Raw genomic sequence first — 23114 nt, forward strand, 5'->3', positions numbered from 1 at the left:
ATGAGGCTGAGGTGGCGGTGACCGAAGCTCCCCCGATATCGCCCCACCGCGGGGAAAAATGGGGAAAACCCGCCTAAAAAAAAAAAAAAAAAAAAAATACTGTAACATATTCCAAAGCCAAATATTGATATCCACTAAAAAAGTTACCTAGTGTTTCTTCGAACAACATAGGTAACAAAGGGTTAACTAAATAGAAAAAAGAAATTTCTTGTTAGCTTCATGGATGATTCCCATATTATCACCCTATCAATTGGCAGTATCTCTGTTTTCCTAAGCTACACACTCTACTTCGGCTTTAATTAAAAGGCCCGTTGCCATAGTTTCTCAGAGAACAGCTCAAGGCATGCTTGAGTCCATTATTTACTGAGGTTTCTAGAGAAATTGTAATATAGCAGTAGCCAGCCAAAATTTCCCAATTTTATCTCCCACCCAGAAGAGCTGATGATTCAGACATACAGCTAGGTAATCCAAATATTTCAAGACAGTCTAAACAGTTAAGAATGTATTTGGGATTTACTTTGGGATGCCCCCACAACCATTTTTAAAACAAGAGGCAGTCACACTCTATATCAGTCTGAAATGCTCGCAACTGCCTGCCGCCTGCTGCGTTTAGCTCACTGCAGAGTGGGCAGTAGCAGGAATATACCTATTTAACATTCTTTTAATGATTCTTCAAAGATGGTCACTTAGTTATTTAAAACTTGTTAATGGTCTATTGCTTCTGATTAATTACTTCTTAATGTGAAATTTCTGCTCATTGTAAACTCATCAGTAAACATGAAGAGATACATATTGTTTTCTTTAAAATCTACAGGTAGTTCTTTAATCTTAATCTATTTTACGTTCAGAAGCTGGAGGGAAATGCAGATATAAAGAATAATGAGATTGGACAAAAAAAAAAAAAGAGAAACTTTTCCAAATGAAAAATCTATTGATGTTTGATTCCTAGAAAATTTGTATGATGGTAAAATAAATGGAATCTTCAGTATTTCATGTGTTGTATGTAGCAATACACATCTCTACTATCTCTTTTTATTTATTTACCATTTAGAAAATCTTGCAGGATTTACTGTCAAAATCCCACACGATTTTCTAAATGGTAAATAAATAAAAAGAGAAAAGCAACAGGCTTTAAGTGGTTAAAGGACAGACTAATTAAAGTCAGTTCATGGTTCCAATTACAATAAAGTAGAATAAGCAGGTCTGTCATTGAATGGAGCTGTAAAACTGAACAGGATGCACTGAGCAGCTACTTGAGGATTCAGAAACATAAACAGCAGCAGGCCAACTGAAGTAAAAAGGCCAGAATTCAAAGTATATCAAAACCAAGGGTGAGTTTGCCATTTTTGACCTCCAGTATTCCCCAGACTGAATGCAATGCAGCAATGCAGCCTGAAACCCAGAAATGGCTACTGAGATGCAGATAGAACTCCAGAAAAAGTGCCCTAATTCTGGCTAGAGAGGTGAGAAGGGGAATTCTTAAGACTCAGAGAAAATGCAGAAATCACTCATTTTTTTTCCTTTCTCACAGCCCCTAAACAATCCCACAGCCAGGGCAAACTCCTATCCCTTTATGTTTGGTATCTATCTTCCTCTGGGATGCAAGCACAGTCATAGAAGCGTGCAACAGGACAGGATAACAAAAGCCGCAACTTTTTGGCTAGACAAACAAAAAGGGAATCTGAAAGTACTATCAACCCTACAGAAATTAAAAGAAGCAAAAGAGAATACCATAAACAACTTTACGTCAGCAAACTAGAAAACTTAGATGAAATGAACCATTTGTAGAAAGGCACAAATTACCAAAGTGACTCATGAAGAAAAAGAAAATCAGAATAGGCATATAAAAAGGAAAGAAGTTGGCCGGGCACGGTGGCTCACGGCTGTAATCCCAGCACTTTGGGAGGCGGATCATGAGGTCAGCAAATAGAAACCATCCTGGCTAACACAGTGAAACCCTGTCTCTACTAAAAATACAAAAAATTAGCCGGGTGTGGTGGTACGTGCCTATAGCACCATGCCCAGTATATTCATAGAATGAAATACTATTAAGCAATAAAAATGAACAAACTACTGATACATACTACAACACAGATAAACCTCAAAAACATTCAGCTACATGAAAGAAGCCAGATGGGAAAGACTACATATTACATGATTCTACTTATATGCAATGTCCAGGAAAGGCACTATCTACAGATACTGAAAGCAGCATGGGGTTAGGGATTGAAACAGAGATCGACTGCAAACAGGCATGAGAAGTCTTTGGGGGATGATGAAAAATATTCTAAAATGAGAAATTAAACACCTCAATTTTTTTTCTTTTTTTGAGACAGGTTCTTGCTCTGTTGCCTATGCTGGAGTGCATTAGCATGATCATAGCTCACTACAGCCTCAAACTCCTGGGCTTAAGTGATCCTCCTTATCTCAGCCTCCCGAGTAACTGGGACAATTGGGGCATGCCACCATGTCCAGCCAATTTTTTAATTTTTTGTTTCATTATGTTGCCCAGGCTGGTCTTGAACTCCTGTCTTCAAGCAACCTGCCAGTCTCGGCCTCCCAAAGCCCTGGGATTACAGGTATGAGCCACAGCACCCAGTCTGAAATTTTTGAAAAGCTAAGGCCTATTAATGCCATTTCTTTCTTTTATTTATTTATTTTTTTTGAGACAGAGTTTCGCTCTTGTTACCCAGGCTGGAGTGCAATGGCGCGATCTCAGCCCACCGCAACTTCCGCCTCCTGGGTTCAGGCAATTCTCCTGCCTCAGCCTCCTAAGTAGCTGGGATTACAGGCACGCATCACCATGCCCGGCTGATTTTTTTTTCTAGTAGAGACGGGGTTTCACCATGTTGACCAGGATGGTCTCGATCTCTTGACCTCGTGATCTACCCGCCTCAGCCTCCCAAAGTGCTGGGATTACAGGCGTGAGCCACTGCGCCCGGCCCTAATGCCATTTCTTACAGTTTGTACAAACAAAAAAAAGAAAAACTAAGGCAAAAAATATCTGGTAGAAGTAATTTCCATGCATATGAAAGCCAAGAAATTAGAAAAGACTGTCCAGAGAAAAGAACAGAAGAAGCTTACCATGAATACTTCAGGGATAGCAGACAGCAGCAAATCAAAAATAAATCAAAAGATTACCTACAGTAGATTGCGAAAGTGGCCACAATACTAGGCAACTCCTCCTATCAGCACTCAGCTTCTCTACCCGCTATGACTTGCTTTAGCCAAAACAGTGTGTTAGCAGAGGCACTATAATAGCCCAGAGACCAGACTTCAAGAGGTCTCATGGACTTCCACTCTTGCTGCTTTTGGAACCCAAATTTAACCACATATGAAACAACCCAGGTTGCCTTGCTGGAAGAGGAGAGACCATGTAGAGGAAAACCGTGAGTCAGCCAGAGCTCATCAAAGACACATGAGTGACTTCCAGCTGTGATGAGCCAGACCTGACTCAGACCAGACCAAGTGCCCAACTGGGCACAGCCCAAATCGCCAACCCACAGATTTGTGAGCTAAATTATTAATATCTAAGTTACTAAGCTTTGAATAGTTTGTTACAAGGAAGCAGCTAAATGTTACACTCCAAAGGGGCAGTGATGACTGCTAGACAGCACAAGGAATCAAATGGCTGGGTTTTGTGAAGTTGTCCAATGAGGGTACGCCTCCCAGGCATAAGAATAGAAAAGCAGTCTGTGTGGTTCACCCAATTCTGGGAGTTGGCAAAGTCACTGTTTGGCAGAAGGACTAATTAATTGCATGAGTGAAGTGAGAATAACAAAGTTTCTCAAAACTGGTCCAAGGGTCTATAGTGAGCAGACTGGAAAGTGACGTTAAATAAGAAGGTAATGACAGGCTAACGTCTAGAGAAGATTTTGGTCCTGACGAAGGTAAGAAGGGAACTCATTAGGAGCTCACAATAAGGTGCAGAGGCAGAAGGGGGTGTGATCAGAGAAGGACATGTCAGAATTCAAGATCTTGGTATGACTGTAGTTCTAAGGCATGATACAACATACACAAGAAGGAAGGATGGTTGCGCAGAGGAATGGATGAGTGAACGAACAGATGGGTGGGTAGATAAAAAGCTATAGATAAATATAAATAGATAAGAAAAATTACATACATAAAGATTAGAAAGTTCCCCTTACATCTAGGCTTTCCTTATAAATTTTCTGATGTCCTTATAAGTTGGTCAAACCATTTTCACTATTTTTGCATTTTGTTTGCATTTTTTAAGTATCTTACTTTTATAGACGTGTATAGATCACTCTCACAATAAAAAAAATAAATAAGCAGCCGGGCACAGTGGCTCATGCCTGTAATCCCAGCACTTTTGGAGGCCTACATGGGTGGATCACTTGAGGCCAGGTGTTCAAGACCAGCCTGGCCAACATGGTGAAACCCCGTCTCTACTAAAATACAAAAAATTAGCCGAGTGTGGTGGCGGGTGCCTATAATACCAGCTACTTGGGAGGCTGAGTCAGGAGAATCGCTTGAACCCAGGAGATGGAGGTTGCAGTAAGCCGAGATCACATCACTACACTCCAGCCTGGGCAACAGAGCAAGATTCCGTCTCAAAAAAAAAAAAAAATTATATAAGTAAGTGTAGCAGAAATGGAATAAAAAATGTTTGAATCATACTATCAAAAATGCCATAGTTTTCAATATACTGTCAGGCAGTGTTTTATACACTCAAAATGATATAAATTTCTTAAAGTAAAATAAATTCTACAGTGCCCCAATATATACATACACACATATATATGTATAAGAATATATGTGTGTATATATATAAATATGTATATATTTCTTAACCAACTTCACTGTAATATAAAGTACATGCAATAAACTGTACCCATCTAAAGCAGCAATTCTTAAAATGTGGTCCATAAACCTCTGGCATCCACAAGACTCTTCTAGGAGTCCACAAAGAAAAGAACTATTTTCATAATAATAAGCCATCTTAGTTTGACATTTTTGTATCAATTTTAATGTTATATTTTTCAAAAAAAATCCATTTCATCTAATTTGTCCTTTCTGTGGGCATAAAGTTGTGTAGTATATTCTCTTATGCTTTTTTTTTTTTTCATTTCATTTACTTTGAGACAGGGTCTTGCTATCACCCAGGGTGGCATGCAGTGGCGCAACCACAGCTCTTTGTAGCCTTGACCTGCTGGACTCGAGATCCTCCCACCTCGGACTCTGAAGTAGCTGGGACTGCAGGTGGAAGCCACCATGCCCAGCTAATTTTTTATCATTTTGGAGAGTTGGGATCTCATTGTGTTGCCAAGACTGGTCTTCAACTCCTGGGCTCAAGTAATCCTCCCACCTCAGCCTCCCAAAATGCTGAGATCAGAGGCACGAACCACTGCATCCAGTTTTCTTACCCTTCTAATGACTGTGGGTTCCATTGTTATGCCCTCTTTCATTTGTCATACCAGTGATTTGATCAGTCTAGAAGTTTATAAACTTTGTAGATGTATTCAAGAGTTTAATTTGGTTTTCTTTTCTCAATTATATCCATGTCTGCTCTTACCTTTATTATTTTGTTCTTACTTTGCTTTGTTCCCCCTTAGCTTCTAAAGGTTGAAGCTTTGATCGATTTTACACTTTCCCTCTTTTCTAAGATAAGCAGTTAAAGCTATATGTTTTCCTCTGAGCACTGCTTTGGCTGTACCTCACAATTTTGAGATACTGTGTTTTCATTATCATTCAATTAAAAATATTTTTAAATTTCCTCCTGAGAGGCCTGGCGTGGTGGCTCACACCTGTAATCCCAACACTCTGGGAGGCTGAGGCAGGTGGATCACCTGAGGTCAGGAGTTCAAGACCAGCCTGACCAACATAGTGAAACCCTGTCTTTTATTTAAATAAAAAAAAAAAAAAAAAAAAAAATTCTTCCTGAGAAACAACCTAGGTGGAATAAAAAAAATTTTTTTAATTTCCTTTATGGTTTCTTTTTTGATACATGAATTATTTAGAAGCATGTTATTTAATTTATAAATATTCAAGGTTTTCTTGAGATGTTACTGATTTCTATATAATCTGTATTATTTCAATCCTTTAAATTGATTGTAACTTGTATTGTGACCCAGAATATAGTCTGTCTTTGTGAATTAGTTACGTGAGTGTGGTGTTTCTTTACAAATATTTATTTATTCATTTTAAAATGAATAATTAAATTCATTCGTGTTGTCCAGGCTGGTCTTGCTCTGTCACCCAGGCTGGAGTACAATGGTGCCATCATGGTTCACTGTAACTTCAGCCACCCAGACTTAATCAATCATCTCACCTTAGTCTCCCCAGTAGTTAGGACTACAGGTGTATGTCACCAAGCTTGGCTAATTTTTGTACTTTTTTTTTTTTTTTTTTTTTGTAGAGACAGGGTTTTGCCATGTTGCCTAGGCTGTTCTCAAACTCCTGACCTCAAGTGATCCTACCACCTCAGCCTCCCAAAGTGTTAGGATTATAGGCCTAAGCCACCACGCCTGGCCAATGAGTGTGGTGTTTCTAGAAGTATCAGTTAGGTCAAGATAGTTGGGGCTGGGTGTAGTGGCTCACGCCTGTAATCCTAGCACTTTGGGAGGCCTAGGTGGGTGGATTGCCTGAGCTCCAGAGTTCAAGACCAGCCTGGGCAACATGGTGAAACCCTGTCTCTACTAAAATACAAAAAATTAGCCTGGCATGGTGGCATGTGCCTATAATCCTGGCTACTCTGGAGGCTAAGGCAGGAGAATTGCTAGAACCTGGGAGGCATAGATTGAAGTAATCTGAGATCGCACCACTGCACTCCAGGCTGGGCAACAAAGTAAGACTCCATCTCTAGAAAAGAAAAAAAAAAGATAATTGGTAGAGTTGTTTAGATCTTTACCTACATTTTACTGATTTTCTGGGTAGATGTTCTATCAATTGCTGAGAGAGATATACTTATAAACTTTGCTGATTACCAACAATGATTACAGTATTGTCTAATTCTGCCTTTACTCTTGAAATGATTACATCATACCTTTTGAGGTTATGTTTACATCAGGTAGATACACATTTATAATGATGTCTTCCAGAATGGTTGGTCCTTCCATTGTGAAACATCCCTCTTTATTTCTTAATACTGTTTGCCTTGATATTTTACCTAATATAATATAGCCAAGCTAATCTTCTTATGATTATTGTTTGCATCATTTATATTTTTTCCATCCATTCACTTTCAGTCTGTGTCTTTATACTTGAAGTGAATTTCTTGTAAATAGCATATAGTTAGGCCCTGCTATTTATCAATTCTGGTCATCTCTGTCTCATAAATGGAGTGTTTAGTCCATTAATATTTAATGTAATTATTGACATTGTTGGATGTAGGCCTATACTTTTATTATTTATTTTCAGTCTATCTCTTCTGTTTTTGTTTTTGTTTTTTTTCCTGTATTTCCTTTCTTGCCTTCTTCAGGTCACTGGATACTTTTTAGAAGTTCTAGTTGGATTTATCTCTTGGGTTTGCTTTTTTAAATTAGTTGCTCTGAGAACTCAAATATGCATCCTTAACTTTTCATTCTACCTAAGTTAATATGCCACTTCATATAAAATGTAGAAACCTTGCAAATGTATAGGAATTCCATTACTCCCCTGCCATTCTTTACACTAAAGGTGTAAACATCTATATATTTTGTACATCCTACAAGACAATGTTATAATTTGTGCTCTATATTTACCTTAATATTTGCCATTTCTTTTCTTTTTTTCTTTCTTTTTTAAAGAGACAGGGTCTTGCTCTGTTGCCCAGGCTAGAGTGCAGTGGATGATCATGGCTCACTGTAGCCTCAAACTCCTGGGCTTAAGCAATCAGCCGCCTCTGCCTCCCAAGTAGGTAGGACTACGGGAGCACATCACCATGCCCGCCAAAACTTTTTAATTATTTTTTGTCTAGACAAGTTCTTGCTGTATTGGCTGGTCTCGAATTCCTGGGCTCAGGCAATTTCCCCTCCTCATCCTCCCAAAGTGCTGGGATTACAGGCATAAGCTACCATACCTGGCCCAATATTTGCCATTTCTGATGCTCTTTATTCAAATATACCACCACATTTCTCAAAATTAGTTAAACAGATTGCCAAAGCACAGCATTTGGCTCTCATCTGGCATGAAGGCATAACTTACACATAAAAATTGCCTCAGATCTTTCCTTTTAAGCTTATGACAGTTAAAGCAATAACACTTGGCACTAATGTGCCTCTAAGTAAAACACAAATTCAGGAACTGGAATTGGATGACAGTACTGGTTATAAGGTAATATGGTTATAAAATAATTCAGAATTATTTTTAGATTACAAATTGAAATAAAAACATGAAATATCAAACTTCAATTTAAAATTCTCAAAGGATGAAAGTCCCTTTAATTAAAAAATAAGTCAGGGTATTTTCAACTTATTTTCTAAAGCGTCTGAATCTGTGTGTCCATGAAGTAAACACAGGGTAAGGTAAAACTATAGGTCTAAAATAAAATATGGGGCCAGGCACAGTGTGTTACACATGTAATCCCAGCACTTTGGAAGGCTGGGGCAGGTGGATCACCTGAGGTCAGGAGTTCCAGACCAGCCTGGCCAACATAGTGAAATCCTGTCTCTACTAAAAATATAAAAATTAGCGGGGCATGGTGGTGAGTGCCTCTAATCCCAGCTACTCAGGAGGCTGAGCCAGGAGAATCATTTGAACATAGGAGGCGGAGGTGGCAGTGAGCTGAGATTGTGCCACTGCACTCCAGCCTGGGTGACAGATAGAGACTCTGTCTCAAATAAATAAATTAATTTAATTTAATTATATATGAAAAGCATCTGTCTCTTTCCCCTTAAGAGGGATACAGGATATTTGGGGAAGTTGGCAAATTCATGAGAATTGAGAATTAAACCGACTTGTAGAAAACTTCAAATATTCATTCATTCATCCAACATTTACTGAGCTTCACCATGTGTCCGATTCTAAACTAAGAGCTGGGGTTTTAGACTGCCTTTAAGATTCTCACAATAACAAAAAGAATACTAAATTGTTACTATGAGGCACGAGTCAGGAAAGTTTCCTTAAGGAGATAACTTATGAACTGGACTTTGAAGAAAAAGGTAGACTTTCTTGCTTGAGCATTTTTGTTTTTGTTGGAGGTGTATGAGAAAAGAGAGGAAAGAAATAGAGGCTTTCTTGGTTGGAAATAACATGGACAAAAACAATAATCCTAAAAGATCATGGTCCAATAGAAGAATTATAAGAAGTGTGGACAATGGTAGACTAGACCTATCACAGGACATCAGTACAAGGAACCCTTTGATGTTATATTAAGAATGAACTTTGTGCTGGGCGCGGTGGCTCACGCCTATAATCCCAGCATTTTGGGAGGCCAAGGCGGGTGGATCACGAGGTCAAGAGCTTGAGACCATGCTGATCAATATGGTGAAACCCCGTCTCTACTAAAAATACAAAAAAAATTAGCTGGGCATGGTGGCGTGCACCTGTAATCCCAGCTACTTGGGAGGCTGAGGCAGGAGAATTGCTTGAACCCAGGAGGCGGAGGTTGCAGTGAGCTGAGATCGCGCCATTGCACTCCAGCCTGGGTAACAAGAGGGAAACTCCGTCTCAAAAAAAAAAAAAAATGAACTTTGTGATCTTGAAAGAAGTGGGAAGCTACTCAAGGATTTTAAGTAGGAGAGAAACATGGCTTACCCAACTCTCTCTTGCCTACCTCTAGTACAGACAATAGGAAAGACAAAACCTCACATCCCAAGCCTCCTCTACTGTGAGAGGTGGCCTGCGACAGTTCTGGCCAGTGAAGGTAAGCAGAAAACTAATTGAAAAGTCTTCCAGTAAATATTCAGATTTTATGATAAATATCCATGGCTGGCTCTGTCCCTTCGCCTCCTCCTGTCCTTGAGTTTAGACACCGTATCTGTAACTGTGCCAACCATTCTGCAACCAGGAGAGAATGACCAGATTATCCCAAATATACAAAAAATGACATGGAAGAACCACTCAAGCAAAGCCTGTGGCCATCTCTAGCTTTCTGGTTATGAGAGAATAGAAATTCCTGTTTAGTAATAAGCCATTTTCAGTTGGGTTTTCTATTACTTAAATCTGAATGTCTCCAGAATTGATAGAAGTTTCAATAATTAATTTGTATTTTTGAATGATATTTATTAAATTGGTGTGGATGGGTTGGGGAAGGGGAGGCAGATAGACTTGTCCAGAGCCTTATCATAGGGCTTGAACCAAAGAAACAGCAATGGGAATACTAAGGCAGAGTCCAGAGATATTTAAAAGAGAAGACAGGCCGGGCATGGTGGCTCATGCCTGTAATCCCAGCACTTTGGAAGGCCAAGGCAGGCAGATCATCTGAGGTCAGGTGTTTGAGACCAACCTGACCAACACAGAGAAACCCCATCTCTACTAAAAATACAAAATCACCTGGGCATGGTGGCACATGCCTGTAATCCCAGCGACTTGGGAGGCTGAGGCAGGAGAACTGCTTGAACCTGGGAGTTGGAGGCTGCAGTGAGGTGAGATCAAGCCACTGCACTCCATCCTGGCAGTAAAAGCAAAACTCCCTCAAAAAAGAAAAATAAAAAAGAGAAGACAGATGGGGCAGGATGAATGAGGGAGCCATCTATTCTATCTTCCATATTCCTAGTTTGAAAAACTACAGGGGTTTGGAGGCTGGATATGAGAATACTGCCATTCTCCAAAATAGGTGCATAAGATACGGTAAAGGACTGATGAGTTCAGTTTCGGACATGTTCAGTTTGAGATGCCAATGGGACATCTACAGGGAAAATGAGGAAAAAGTAGGTGACTCTGAACCTAGAGATTAAGAGTGAGGTCTAAATTTGATAGACAGATTTCAGAGTAACCATGATGTGAGGGTAAACTAAAACAGTGAGTATGGTGAGACCCCACAAGTAAAATCTGAATAGGCAAAAATGGAGCCCAGCAAATCTGTTAAGACAGAAAGCAGTGCTTGGCTGGGCAGCATCTATATTAAAATTAGAAAGATACAGAGAAGATTAGCATGGCCCCTGCACAAGGATGAAACACAAATTTGTGAAGCATTCCACATTAAAAAAGAAAGAAAGATTAGTGGCTGGCTGGCAAGAGTTAAAAGGTGAAGAAAGAAGGGGAATAGGGAATAATTGCTAATGGGTATAGGTTTATTTTGGGGATGATGACAATGTTCTAAAATTAAATTGTGATGATGGTTGCACAACCTTGTGAATATACTGAAAACCACTTAATTATACACTTTAAATGGGTGAACTGTATGGCATGTAAATTATACCTCAATAAAGCTGTTTTCTTCTTTTAAGTAGGCCCAAGACAGGAAATACCAAGTTCTAAGTAGGAAGAGGATCCGGTAAAGAAACAGAAAGAGCCAGGGCCAGAAGGGGGTGGGGGATTAACAGGGTGTTGTCTGGAAACCAGGAAGAAAGTTTCAAGAAGGAATCAGTAGCCAACAGAATCAAATACTAGATAGATCAACTAAATTAAAAACTGAAACAATCAATTTAGCAATTTGGAAATCACTGGTGAACTAAGTATGAGTGATCTAAATAGCAGCAGCAGAGGCCAGATTATATTAAGTTGAGGAATAAATGAGAGGTGAGGAATAGAAGGTAACAAATAAAGAAGTTTTTTCAGGAAACTTTTCCTGCCAAGAGAAGAACTGGTGGCATAGGGAGGTTTTGTGCTATTGCTGTTATTTCCAATAGGAAGCACGTATGATGTTTGTAGGTAAGGGAAAGGAGCCAGCAGAGAAGGAGCGACTGAAGATAAAGGAGGGGATGACTAATAGAATATCCCCAAAGAGATGGGAAGAAAAGAATTCACAACGTAAGCATAAAATATCAGCGTGGATAGCAGATGAATTTTTCATTGGACCGGGAAGGAAGGCTAAGATGCCAGTTAGTTCGTAGGTACAAGAAGTTTAAGGAGCTATTACCTGATGCATTAATGTTCTTTGTGAGTCAGGAGATAGACGGTCACTGGCTCAAGGTGAGGGAGTAGGTTTGGGGACTCGAGTGGGGGGTAAACATTAAGGAATACTTATTATAGGAGAGGAGTTTTCAAGAAAGAAGTTGAAAAGTTGCTACATATATTTCAAATACTTTTTAAAACTTTAATGTATTTCATAGTCAATAAAAAGGTCAATAATGAATTACCTGCAAATTTATTATACTTTGTATTAAAATTTGTAATGACCACACTAAACACATAAGCAAGTTGCCATAAATCCTTGGACAGATGGTGTCTGCAGTCAGAATATAACCCAGTGATGCTGATCCTTGGACCTCAAAAACATGGTACCCTTCAAAAGCTCAGCCTCAGGTTCACCAGAAAGGTCCCCAACTGGCCATTTTCCAAGGCCTTTTGCAGAAGAGGCCACAACTCTTTGTTCTCCCTGAGTGAAAGAAGAGTGATTGGGCTGTTTTGTTATGGTTGCTGGAAAAGAGATCAAAAGGTGATTTTTTGCTTCTCTTAAGATCGATCATAGCAGGTCCCCTCCTAAAGTGTTCAAACAAAATGTTATGTCAAAGCCTTTTGTCAACTATCATGTGTATAGAAAAATCATTTTTATTGTAGCTGACACCTATGTATACTTCCAGCTCTACATTCCTTTATGCAACCTCAAGAGTCCCTCTCTCTAACCATATTGGTGTACACCAAGCTCTGAAAATAGGTATGTGCTTTCCCAAATCTTGTCTATTCTCATGCCCTTATACCAACCTGGGGTTTTGCACTCATTCTCTCTGAATCTACTCAGGTACAGTAGACCCCACTTATCTACCACAGATCCATTCCAAGACCCCAGTAGATGCCTTAAACCACAAATAGTACTGAACTCTATACATACTATGTTTTTTCCTATACATACATAACTATGATGAAGTATAATTTAATTAAGTAAAACTGATGCAACACATTGCCATCAATCAGAATATGTTTTCTATTCATCTCTTCCACCCACAAATTTAGTGTCTTTTCTATCATAACTAAGCACTTACCATGCACAGTTAAAAGTATGACAGTAAAACTATCATGAATTTCTTTTTCCTTCTTCACAATTTCACAGATAGAAGATTGATTCTTATGGTTTATCTTAGAAACTTCAGCATATGATTTTTCTTCTTTCCTTACTAAGTCAAGAACTTTTACCTTTTCACTTTAAGGAAGCATTTTAAGGCTTCTCTTTGGTGTATCTGAATTGCCAGGCTCACTACTCTTGCTCTATGGGGCCATTACTAAGTAAAATAAGGGTGACTTGAACATAAGTGTGGCAATACGGTCAATCCAACAACTGAGATGGCCAGAGTATAAAGTATGGATATGGTAGACAAAGGGATGATCCCATGTTGGGAAGGACAAAGTGTGATTGTAGTAGGGCAGCTCAGGGTTCCATCCTGCTACTCAGTGTAGCACGCAATTTCAAACTTATGAATCATTTATTTCTGTAATTTTCCACTTAATATTTTGAGATCACAGTTGGCCATGCATAACTGAAATCACGGAAAGCAAAACCACACATAAAAGGGGACTACTGTACTTACCATATAACCTTCAGGCTTCAGCACAAACATCACTCCTCTTGGAAGGCTTCCCTATCACTTGAGCTAGAAGCAACCATTTCACTAGAACTATTCCAACCATTCCTTTTCTATACATGATTTGTTACTTGGTATTTACGCTAATGATATTTTTTACTTTTCCTGCCTTAAGCACCTAGAAGACAGGAATCATGGTTTCCTGGTGCCTTTACAGCACGACACTTTGTATGTAGTAGATACTTGGCCTATTACTTCTGCAAGGGGCTCCAGAGATAATCCTCACATTACCAGTCATAATACAAAATCTAAGCCTCAACAACAAAAGACACTTGGCCGAGGTGACACAGTTAGTTCGTGGCAGAGCTAGAACCCAAAACCAGGATTTTGAGCTCCTTTTTTTTTTTTGAGATGGAGTCTCGCTCTGTTGCCCAGGCTGGCGTGATCTCGGCTCACTGCAACCTCCACTTCCCGGGTTCAAGCGATTTTTCTGCTTCAGCCTCCTGAGTAGCTGGGACTATAGGTGCCCACCACCGTGCATGACTAATTTTTGTATTTTTTAGTAGAACATGGGGTTTCACCATATTGGCCAGGTTGGTCTCAAGCTCCTGACCACATGGTCTGCCTGCCTCGGCCTCCCAAAGTGCTGGGATTACAGATGGGAGCCAGTGCGCCTAGTCTTGAATTCCTATTCTTATAATCCTTACATCATGCCAATAATTACTGTTATTACCCTAGTTCTATTTTGCCATCCACATCTCAAAGAGAGTCATTCTTGAGCCTTAAGATTACACAAAGATGCAAACTTCTCTGGAAAATATTTTGTTTCAGTTCTAATCTAGATGAATTTAATTGGCTTGGATGCATGAAAAAAAGGTGGGAGTTTTTTCTTCTGTTTTTTGTTTTTCTGTTTTGTCAGCAAGTAAGGGTTAATTATATGGCAGTGTTGACTCTGGGATGATAAACTCTGTGAATAGGATTAATTTGTCTTTTTTACACATGTATTGGCTGTACACTTTTACACAGCAGCCTCTGATGCTCTCATAACATTTGTGATTCATAGCTGGAAATGGCACAGTTCAGTTACCATAACAGAAAAAACCAGTAACTAGAATCTAAATTTCAGCACTGATACTAGGAGTGACCTAGAAGTAACTGTCAAGGGCAGGGGCTCCATCTCCAACCCTTTGTTAGCCCTATTGTTTAACACAGTACCTCAGACAGAAAGAGAAAATAAATGTGTTTATTTGGAAAATAATTGGTGACACTCAATGAATACTGTATCATATGTACAGTTACAACTTATGGCTGACTAAATTAGTATAAATTAATTTAGACCTAAAACTAACTCCAGACAAATAATTTATTTACAAAGATAACCTAATTGCAAAAAATCGCTCAATAATAAACTATCACCTTCCTAGTCTACTAAATTAGGTAATTCTTAATGAAAGATGCAAATTTAATGAGATGCTGTGAAATTTGGTTATTTTGCTGGCCATTCTCCATTGATTTGATACAGGGACACTCAAGGAACATAATGAGGACAAGAGGGCTTGGGTGGACCATTGTTTCATTGAGGATAACTTACATAATCAATGGAAAAAAACTAAAGGATTGCCAATTTAGTATTACAAGAAATGTCAACTAAAAACTCAATTTCTTTCAGTTAAAATTTTGGTCATATTATTCTCTGGGCTACGAGTGACACGATTCAACACCACAGGACACACGATACGTAGCCAGAGAATTCTTGTGTTACTCAGTCCTTATCTTGTTATGTGACTCCTTGGGAACTGCTTAACTTAACTCTTTGGGTTCATTTGCCTGAAACAGGAAGTGGAGATATTTATTCAAAAACTGGTAGATACAGGACACACTCTTCTCCTTCCTTATGTCAAACAAGGCTTCCCTTATTCCACTGAGTTCATGAATAGGGATTATTTACCACTATTCACTCTGGATAGTCTCAAAGGGCATTATAATTGTCTCCATTCTACTGAAGTACTCCCAAGACACTTTTTTATAATCTAATGGCACCTCAATTACCCATATCACTTTCTGAAATTTCCTTAAAATCAGGATTGTCACAGCTTTTTACCACAGGAATCTAGGGTAACAGTTTACCATTGTTCAAAGTCATGGCATAAAGCATTATCAATCCTCAGGAAAAGTCCACTTCCTAGATAACTGGATTCTAGAAACCAGAATGAACACTTGGTTTCTAGACTATCCTACTATATCAACATGAAATCACTTCTCATCAACAGCTGTTTAGAACCAGGACAAAAATACTGTATAAGTGTTAAATATGCATACACAAAACACTTATTTCCGTCTATTACTGAAATGAAGTTTCACTGTTCAGGCCTTGCTAGATGCATTAATAATTTCACATTCTCATATGCTATATATTAACATGTTGAGGACGACTACAAAGTAGTAAAGTTTGCAAGTATATGAAAATAAAAAGGGTTGGCAGTTATGGTTCCAAAACATCTTATAAACATCTACATTATTTGTAGCTTCATGAGGAAGAAACTGAAGAAATGTGGTTTATTATATACTCAGCAAGGAGAAAACAAACAGCTGGAGCTCCTCAGATGAGGAAGGTGGCTTTTTTCCCTACTGTAGAACTTCCCCAAAGCAAACTGAGTCCTGGTGCCGTGATTTTTCTCTAGGAGTATTACTCTGATTACCTGAAAAGGAACTGACTAAAACTTCCCGTACAATTGGACTCCTTCCTGGGCATGTGGGTACCAGAAGTAATACCTTCTGCCAAGTAAAGCAGCAAAGCGCTCAGTGAACTTCTTCATCTGTATAAGGGCTAGCCCAAAGCTTTTTCGTGGTTTAAAGTGAGTCAGCAGATCCTCAACTAATTTTCCTCCTTTGACCACTGTAGAAATGCTGAAAGTGAATTATCTACTTACTGAGAATGGAAGGAGAAACAGAAAGTACTAAGTTCTTAGTTCGATATGACTATGATTTGTCAAAAATCGAAATATATTCTTGGGTAACTATTTTGCAGCAGCTACTGATAAAAAGCAACAATAATATTCATTATGTTCACAATAATATTCACAAATTCTATTTTTTTAAATATGCTGAAATTCAAGTAAATTCAGAGATATTTCTCAAAAAGAAAATGTTGCAGAAAATGGCATCTTGATAGAAAAGGGAAAAGAAAAATATTCCCTATGTTTTCCTTAAGGGGAAACATTTCATTTGTGGTAAGCAAAGTAGTGATGACATATGACATTCTTTTGCAACACAGTCCCAGAATTTTCAATTATAAAATGGCATTCTTTGACTGCTTTATCAAAATAACTTGCTGATGAGTAACCCATCAACAAATTAAACTAATATTGCATTTAATTTTTTCAGAAAAAAAATTCAAACAAAATCCATTTTGTTTCCATTAATGACTTATACTTTTATAGCACAAATTCCAGGGCAGTTTTTAAAAGTCTGGAAAGAGCCAATAAGATTTAGCAAATATTGAATTCTCAGTAATATCCTGAGAATGTGCATTTTTCTTTTCTGCCCAACTCTTGAGTTCTATTTGCCTCATTTCAAAAACTAGTACCTACTAAGAGATTTTTTCTTTTCACTCATTCATTCAATAAACATTTATTAATAACGCACTGTATACAAGGCACTGAGCCAAGCAGTGGGGATACTGCCCTAAACAAGAAAGACATGGTCCTGCCCTCAAGGAGCTCACAGTCTAGTAGAAGAGGCAAATATCACACAAAGATGTCAAACTACACCAGGAATCTTCTGAAGTGAGTTAAGGCATTAAACAACTACCCCCAGCTTTCCTAACCAAAAGTAAGCTCAGGACAAAAACATTCAACTGAGAGATAACTAAACAAGACATAGTTGTATCTGATTTTTTGCTTGTGCTTTAGCTGAAATACCTGATGGCTAGTATAACAGGATTATTATTCTGATTCTATCATGTGTATGTGTGGAACTGCCTATCTCTCTTTTTTTTTTTTCTTGTTCTTTTTAAATTTTTTTCCTTTTTTTTTTTTCTTTGAAAATCTTCCAGTACCTCGTTTCCAAGGTTATCTCTTTTTAAAATCGAAATTCTGTATTTTGGTGTTTGCACTCTGACGATTATTTACTTCTCATCACATCTGAATGGGTTGCTCTATTGAATAAATCACATATTCAAAAATTGTTGCTTTACAATAGTACCAGTTTTTGTTGTTTTCTATAAACTTGAATTAATTAATTTAATGAAGACTTGAAAATTTGCAAACATTAACTTTTATTTTTATACATTTTAAAATTCAACTTTACAAAATATAATGATAGCTACCAAATACTGAATACTTATTATGAACTAAGTGGGATTTTTCTTCACAGAATTTATTGTAATTTCCCCCACCCTCCCATAACCTGCAAGGTACTAATGGCCCTATCTTACAGATAGGTAAACTGAGACACCGAGACGTACCAAACAGCTAGTTAATGTAAAGCCAGGAATGGAACCTCTGATTATCTGACTGGTTAACTTCTTTCTCCTCTCAAGAATCCTAAACGGAATAGAGTTCTCACACTCCAGGGCTATATAAAATTACTCTCTGGGAAACATTTTAATGATTTTGCAATAATACAGTTAAAGTTGTTAAGCAACTACAACCCAGTAAAACATCTAGCGTGCCATAAAACATCTGATTAATGAAAGGTAAGAAAACTTCAGGTAAACGGAGGGCATTTAACTATGAAGTCTTTGCCAACCTGAGTAAACTGCACCAAGCAGCAACCTCCAAGTCTGGCAACGTGCAACTTTCCTAAAAAGAGGGAAAATTATCTTAGGATAAGTGGAGGTTGGCCTGAAAATTCCTAAAGAAATGCTGGGTCAGGGAGAGCTTGTGTTCCTTCAGTGGAGCTGGTTCCGGGGTGTGGTGATTAGGCTAGTTGCCCTAGAGGGATGGTCCGCGTTTTGAGGGTGGAGACTAGCACAAGCATGAAGCACACGCTACCATCACCGCTTTGCAAAAATCATCAGACGGTCTCCAATAAAACATGGATAGCTTTATGAGAGAACAGAAATGTGAACTTCAAAATCGAAAATGGATCAAATTGTTCTGCACTAACATCTTCGTTTATCCAAGGGCACAACCACAGTCAGCTGACAGCACCCAGAAAACACTTCCACCAGCAAATTACAAATTGTCAACTCAAGTGACATCCACCCCGTGGGTAAGTTTTTTAAGGTCTGCCGCGCTCTTAGGGTTTGCTTTGTCCCCTCTTGTACAACAGCTCCACTACACAAGAAATTTGCTAAAAACCCTTCGCTGGGCACTAATACGGAATCACTTAAAAGGAAACATGCCACTTTCGGATAGGGAACAGCATGCTCGTCATTCAATGTCCTACTGGTTTCTTAACACGCATATAATTAATATTGGTACTCAGGAAAGAGAACTTCTTCTGACCTTGAGCGTGCGCGCTAAATAAATTACCTCAGAACGAAAGTGGTGCGATCTCAAAACAGCATCTGGGGAGAAAAAAGAGAAATGAGACTTCATTTAACTCCTTGTTCTTCACCTGCCAAGTGATTCATGGCTTACCTGGGAGACCAGGGTTGGGAAAGGGCATCGTAGATGCCGCAAATTTGGTGGGACATCCTGCGGGAGGGAGGAGGAGTACTGGGCCAACGGTATCTAGGCGATTTCTCCGCGAGAAGTTTGCATTAAAGTTTTGGGGGAGTTGGGGAGCCTTACTTTCTTACCTCAGCGAAGGATAGGTGAAGGCGAGGCTGCCGCAGCCCTGGACTACATTCAAATTACCCTAAGGCTTTAGCAAACGGACTAAAAATTTGAGTTCTTTCCTCCCCTCCCTGCCCTCCGCATCGCTGGGGTTATTCAAATCAGGAGACTGCAGGGCGGAGGTGAGGGCAAAAAAGGGCAAGGGGTGTTAAATAAAGAAACGTACTCAGCCTGGGAAGTGGGCAATGATAGGGCTGGGGAAGCCGAGGAGAAGGGAGGGAGCCGCGCTTCACTCTCCAAATCGGCTTAAATGTTCTTGGTAGCCCGCAGAAACCCGTGGCGGCGCGTCTTACCTCGGCTTCTAGAACGACCCGAAAAGACCGATTTCATCGGATGCCTCCCTTTCTGGAGCTTGCGGTGCCAGCAGCAGAAGAAGACGATGGTGGCGATGGTGCCCAGCAGAAGCAACAAGAGGAAGAGGGCACATTGGATGCTGTAGGGTCTCAGCAAGACGAGGAAAGCCGCGGCGATCATGGTGCGGGCGAGGCGGGGGCGACTCGACGGCGGGGCTGGAGGGCGGCGGCACAGGCACCCGCGCGGGGCGCACGCCGAGACGGCGGGCACGGGCGAGCGCGGCTCAGCGCGTCATGCCCGGCGCTCGCGGCCCCGCGGCCAGCCCAATGGCTGCGCACCCCGCGCCAGCCGCGCTACGCGAATGATCCAGGGCTGCGGGTAGCGCTTGCCATGACTCAGCAGACAGCGACGAGGCTGCGACTCGGCGGCTGGGATCCTCTCCCCCCCCTCCCCGGGCGCCCCCGCCCCCGTCCGTGCGCAGCCCCCGGGCGCAGCCCCGCTGGGGACGCGGCGAGTGGGGAGGAGCAGCGCCGCCGCCGCGGCCGCCAGGGCCCCGCGCATGGTCCTGCGGCCGCCGCCGACCTCAGCATCCCAGAAGCCGGGCGCACGTGGGTCGGGGCGGGGACGCGGCGCACCGGCTGCAGCCGCGGCGGCCCGCGGGGGGCGGGAATGGGGTGCCGCGGCGGGGGCTCGGCTGATGACATCACGGCCGGGTTGCGGCAGCGCGGGCGCGCGGACATGGCTGCGGCGGTTTCGGCGGCGGCCGCGGGCTGCGCCAGGGCCTGAGAGCCCAGCGCCCTCCCGCGGGGCCGCCCGCCAGTCCGCGCCGTCCGAGGGTGCCCTGGCCGGGCGCCTCTCGCTTCCCGGACACCCGGGGCTTCCACCTAACCAGCCTCCATTGGCCAAATTGCTGCGAAGCCCTCGTCAGGGGGCGCCAAGGAGCCAGGGGAAAACCGTGAGGCGCTGGCAGGAGCCTCCCGGAGGTGCTACCCCCCACCTCCCACCTCCCACCTCCCACATCCCTACGCCCCGCCCGGAGGTTGGGGCTTTGAAGGATGCAGCCGGGTGAGCTATTGCTTGTGGGGGGTTCGTTGCGCGCTGAAGCGCGAACGCCGGGAAGGGCCTTCCCTGGGAATTGGGATCCTCCAGGAACGGGAGGCCCACTCCTCTCCAAGCGTCTCTTAAACTAGGAGAGCTCCGGGGTAGAACGCTCTGGTCTGCAGAGGTGAACTCTTCCGCCCCAACTTGGTGCTTATTTCGCAGCCGAGAATTGGGCACTTTAGATCTTCTTGTATACCTGGGTTTGCCCTAAAACTCTGACTCTTTTAGTGCATTTGAAGGGCGAGGCGATTTCAGATTTAGGGACCTGCCAGATGAAGTAAGTTGGGACTTGGCTTATAAATATTTGAGGGAGAATTTTTTTAGGGAGTGTGAGGCAATAGTGATCTCTCACCCCTGCGGGCACACTCTGTCTCCTCTTTGTCCCCTCCCCACGTTTCTTCATAACCAGCAAAAGTATATGGTAGTTGGTGGCCGGGGGACTTAACACTGATGCAGTGCCAGCCTGGAAGGTATGGCGCGAGCGCTGCAGTGTGCCTTTCTGCGGACGGCCACCTGGTCTGGAAGCGGCTGCTGCAGCAGCCAGCAGCCAGTCTGCGGCATCGTGCAGCCTTGGTTGCGGATGCTGTGCCGCGTTCTGCTGCCCCCAAGGCAATGCTGGCTTTCCTCGTGTGGGGCTGGATTGTTTCATTTACTCGCATAAAGAAAGCTGCAATTATAGTGACAAGGTAACACTTTACTGCATTTGTGGAGTTTCTCATAACGACTGCATTAGCCTCCTTTTTTGGGATATTTAATAGACTGAAGAAATTGTGTCATAAAAAATTTATAAAATTTTGAAAAGTAAGTAAAGAATTGGGAAGAATAAAAGTTTTATTTGCTTGTAGTGATCTCAAAATCAGTGTTGTTTTCTAACTATACAAAACCAATTGTACAGCTCTGCATAAAAGCTTAATCATTGATGTCCTTAAGGCCAGTAACATATTACCATGTGTAAGTATTGAACCTAAAAAGGCATTGCTTAATGCAGTCTCTTAGTGCCAGATTCATAAGCATGGAAAACAGTGGATACGTTTTGTTTGCAGCTGGTTTCCTAAAACAAAATAAACATTCGAATTGTTGACATGTTGCATCTCATTCATTCAGTGGTTTTGGATTGAACACAGAAGGGACCTTACTTGGAGACACTGGGAGGGAATCTTGAATGTGTAAGGTGGGAAATTGTAGGCTGCGCTTCATGCCAGGATAGGCTTCATGAGTCCCTAGCATTCAGAGGGGGTGACAGGTAGCACTGCATCATGTGCATATGGCTAAAGGTTTCCTGATACCGCAGCCCACTGCAGTGAGAAACTGTATCAACAATTATGCAGCGGTTCTTGAAGAGAATTGTGAGAACTTGCAATGTGTGGCACATCAGGAAAAGAAATATGCTCCACCGCATTGACTCAACAATGGCATGGTGGAGTAATTTTAAACAACAACAAAACTGAACTAACCTTGTGCAAATATTGGGGGAAATAACAGAATTTTGGAAGCTCATCTTCATGCTTCTCATTGACTGAAAATTGTAAGTGAGCTGAAACAGCCTACATATCCTTGAACAGAAACATGTCAAAGACACAGACACACAGCATAGTATTCAAATTGCCACAAACACTATATTTTTTAACAACAAAAAGCAACTAAATAGCAATTATGGTTTTCTGAGCTATTACTTTAGCACAATTGTTATCATCCTGCGTCTTGCTGCAGCCATTTATAAGTTTCAAGTGCACACAAGAAAGTCATTTATCTCTCCTGGCAGGCAAATGCTTAACTGCCATACCATAGGATTATAGATATTTCTTTTTAGATGCATTCATTTCTGTTCTTCCATCAGTTGTTTTAAATATACTAATAGTAAGCAAACCAAATCCTTGAAAGAAGTATTTGGTTCCATTGTTATTTTCTCATTTGTTTGTTGCTAATTTATCATTTTTGCAAATTATTAATTGCATACATATTATTAATTGCTTCTCTCTTTGTGTTTACGTGGTGCCTAATGCATTGTGGAATTCAATAAATATTAAATCAGCCAAGCAGTGCTTTTTGGAACTTAATTTAGAAAAAATTATACCTTTTCTTCCTGGTAAGTTTTTGATTTAAAAAAAAAAGAATAAAAGTAAATAAAAAACTGTATAAAAGTCACAAAAAAATTGTTAAGTTTGAGGGTACGGATGGAGGGGGAGAGCTATGGCCAAAATCTTTCATACAAAAAATGAAAATTCGTAATGGAAAAGATGTATAATTTGTTGACATTTTTATGAGAGTAAGTTACCATTGTCACCCAAAAGAAGACAAAAGCGTTGGGGAAGTAGCTAAGACAGCTTGATACCAAGTATGTAGAAGATGGTGCATTATGCAGCCCTTCTTCCCT

At 40.8% G+C, this 23114-nt stretch overlaps 2 protein-coding genes and 1 non-coding gene across 20 annotated transcripts in view; 2 read left to right on the forward strand and 1 right to left on the reverse strand.

Moving 5' to 3' along the window:
* DST (dystonin) overlaps positions 1-20179 on the reverse strand; it is a 496895-nt gene extending 476716 nt beyond the window's left edge. For 11 of the 16 annotated variants that reach the window (XM_032299799.1, XM_032299795.1, XM_032299818.1 and 8 more), the window contains exons 1-2: positions 19639-20179; positions 19013-19074 (exon numbers count right to left, since the gene is read on the reverse strand). In XM_032299799.1, coding sequence (XP_032155690.1) covers positions 19013-19074; positions 19639-19819 — 243 coding nt within the window. In that variant the 5' untranslated portion in view covers positions 19820-20179. The remainder of the gene's footprint in view (positions 1-19012; positions 19075-19638) is intronic. The other 5 variants (XM_032299802.1, XM_032299794.1, XM_032299796.1 and 2 more) reach the window with 4 other exon arrangements.
* Positions 10981-11087, forward strand: LOC116565917. The gene has a single exon (XR_004275656.1). It is a non-coding gene; the product is annotated as a U6 spliceosomal RNA (small nuclear RNA).
* BEND6 (BEN domain containing 6) overlaps positions 20152-23114 on the forward strand; it is a 76565-nt gene continuing 73602 nt past the window's right edge. The window contains exon 1 of one of the 3 annotated variants that reach the window (XM_032299830.1): positions 20152-20594. In XM_032299830.1, the coding sequence (XP_032155721.1) occupies positions 20199-20594 (396 nt within the window). In that variant the 5' untranslated portion in view covers positions 20152-20198. Of the gene's footprint in view, positions 20705-23114 lie in introns of all 3 variants that reach the window. The other 2 variants (XM_032299831.1, XM_032299834.1) reach the window with 2 other exon arrangements.

This window comes from Sapajus apella, unplaced genomic scaffold, assembly GCF_009761245.1.
Source record: "Sapajus apella isolate SASKATOON/1434 unplaced genomic scaffold, GSC_monkey_1.0 scaffold41, whole genome shotgun sequence".
NCBI lineage: Eukaryota > Metazoa > Chordata > Mammalia > Primates > Cebidae > Sapajus > Sapajus apella.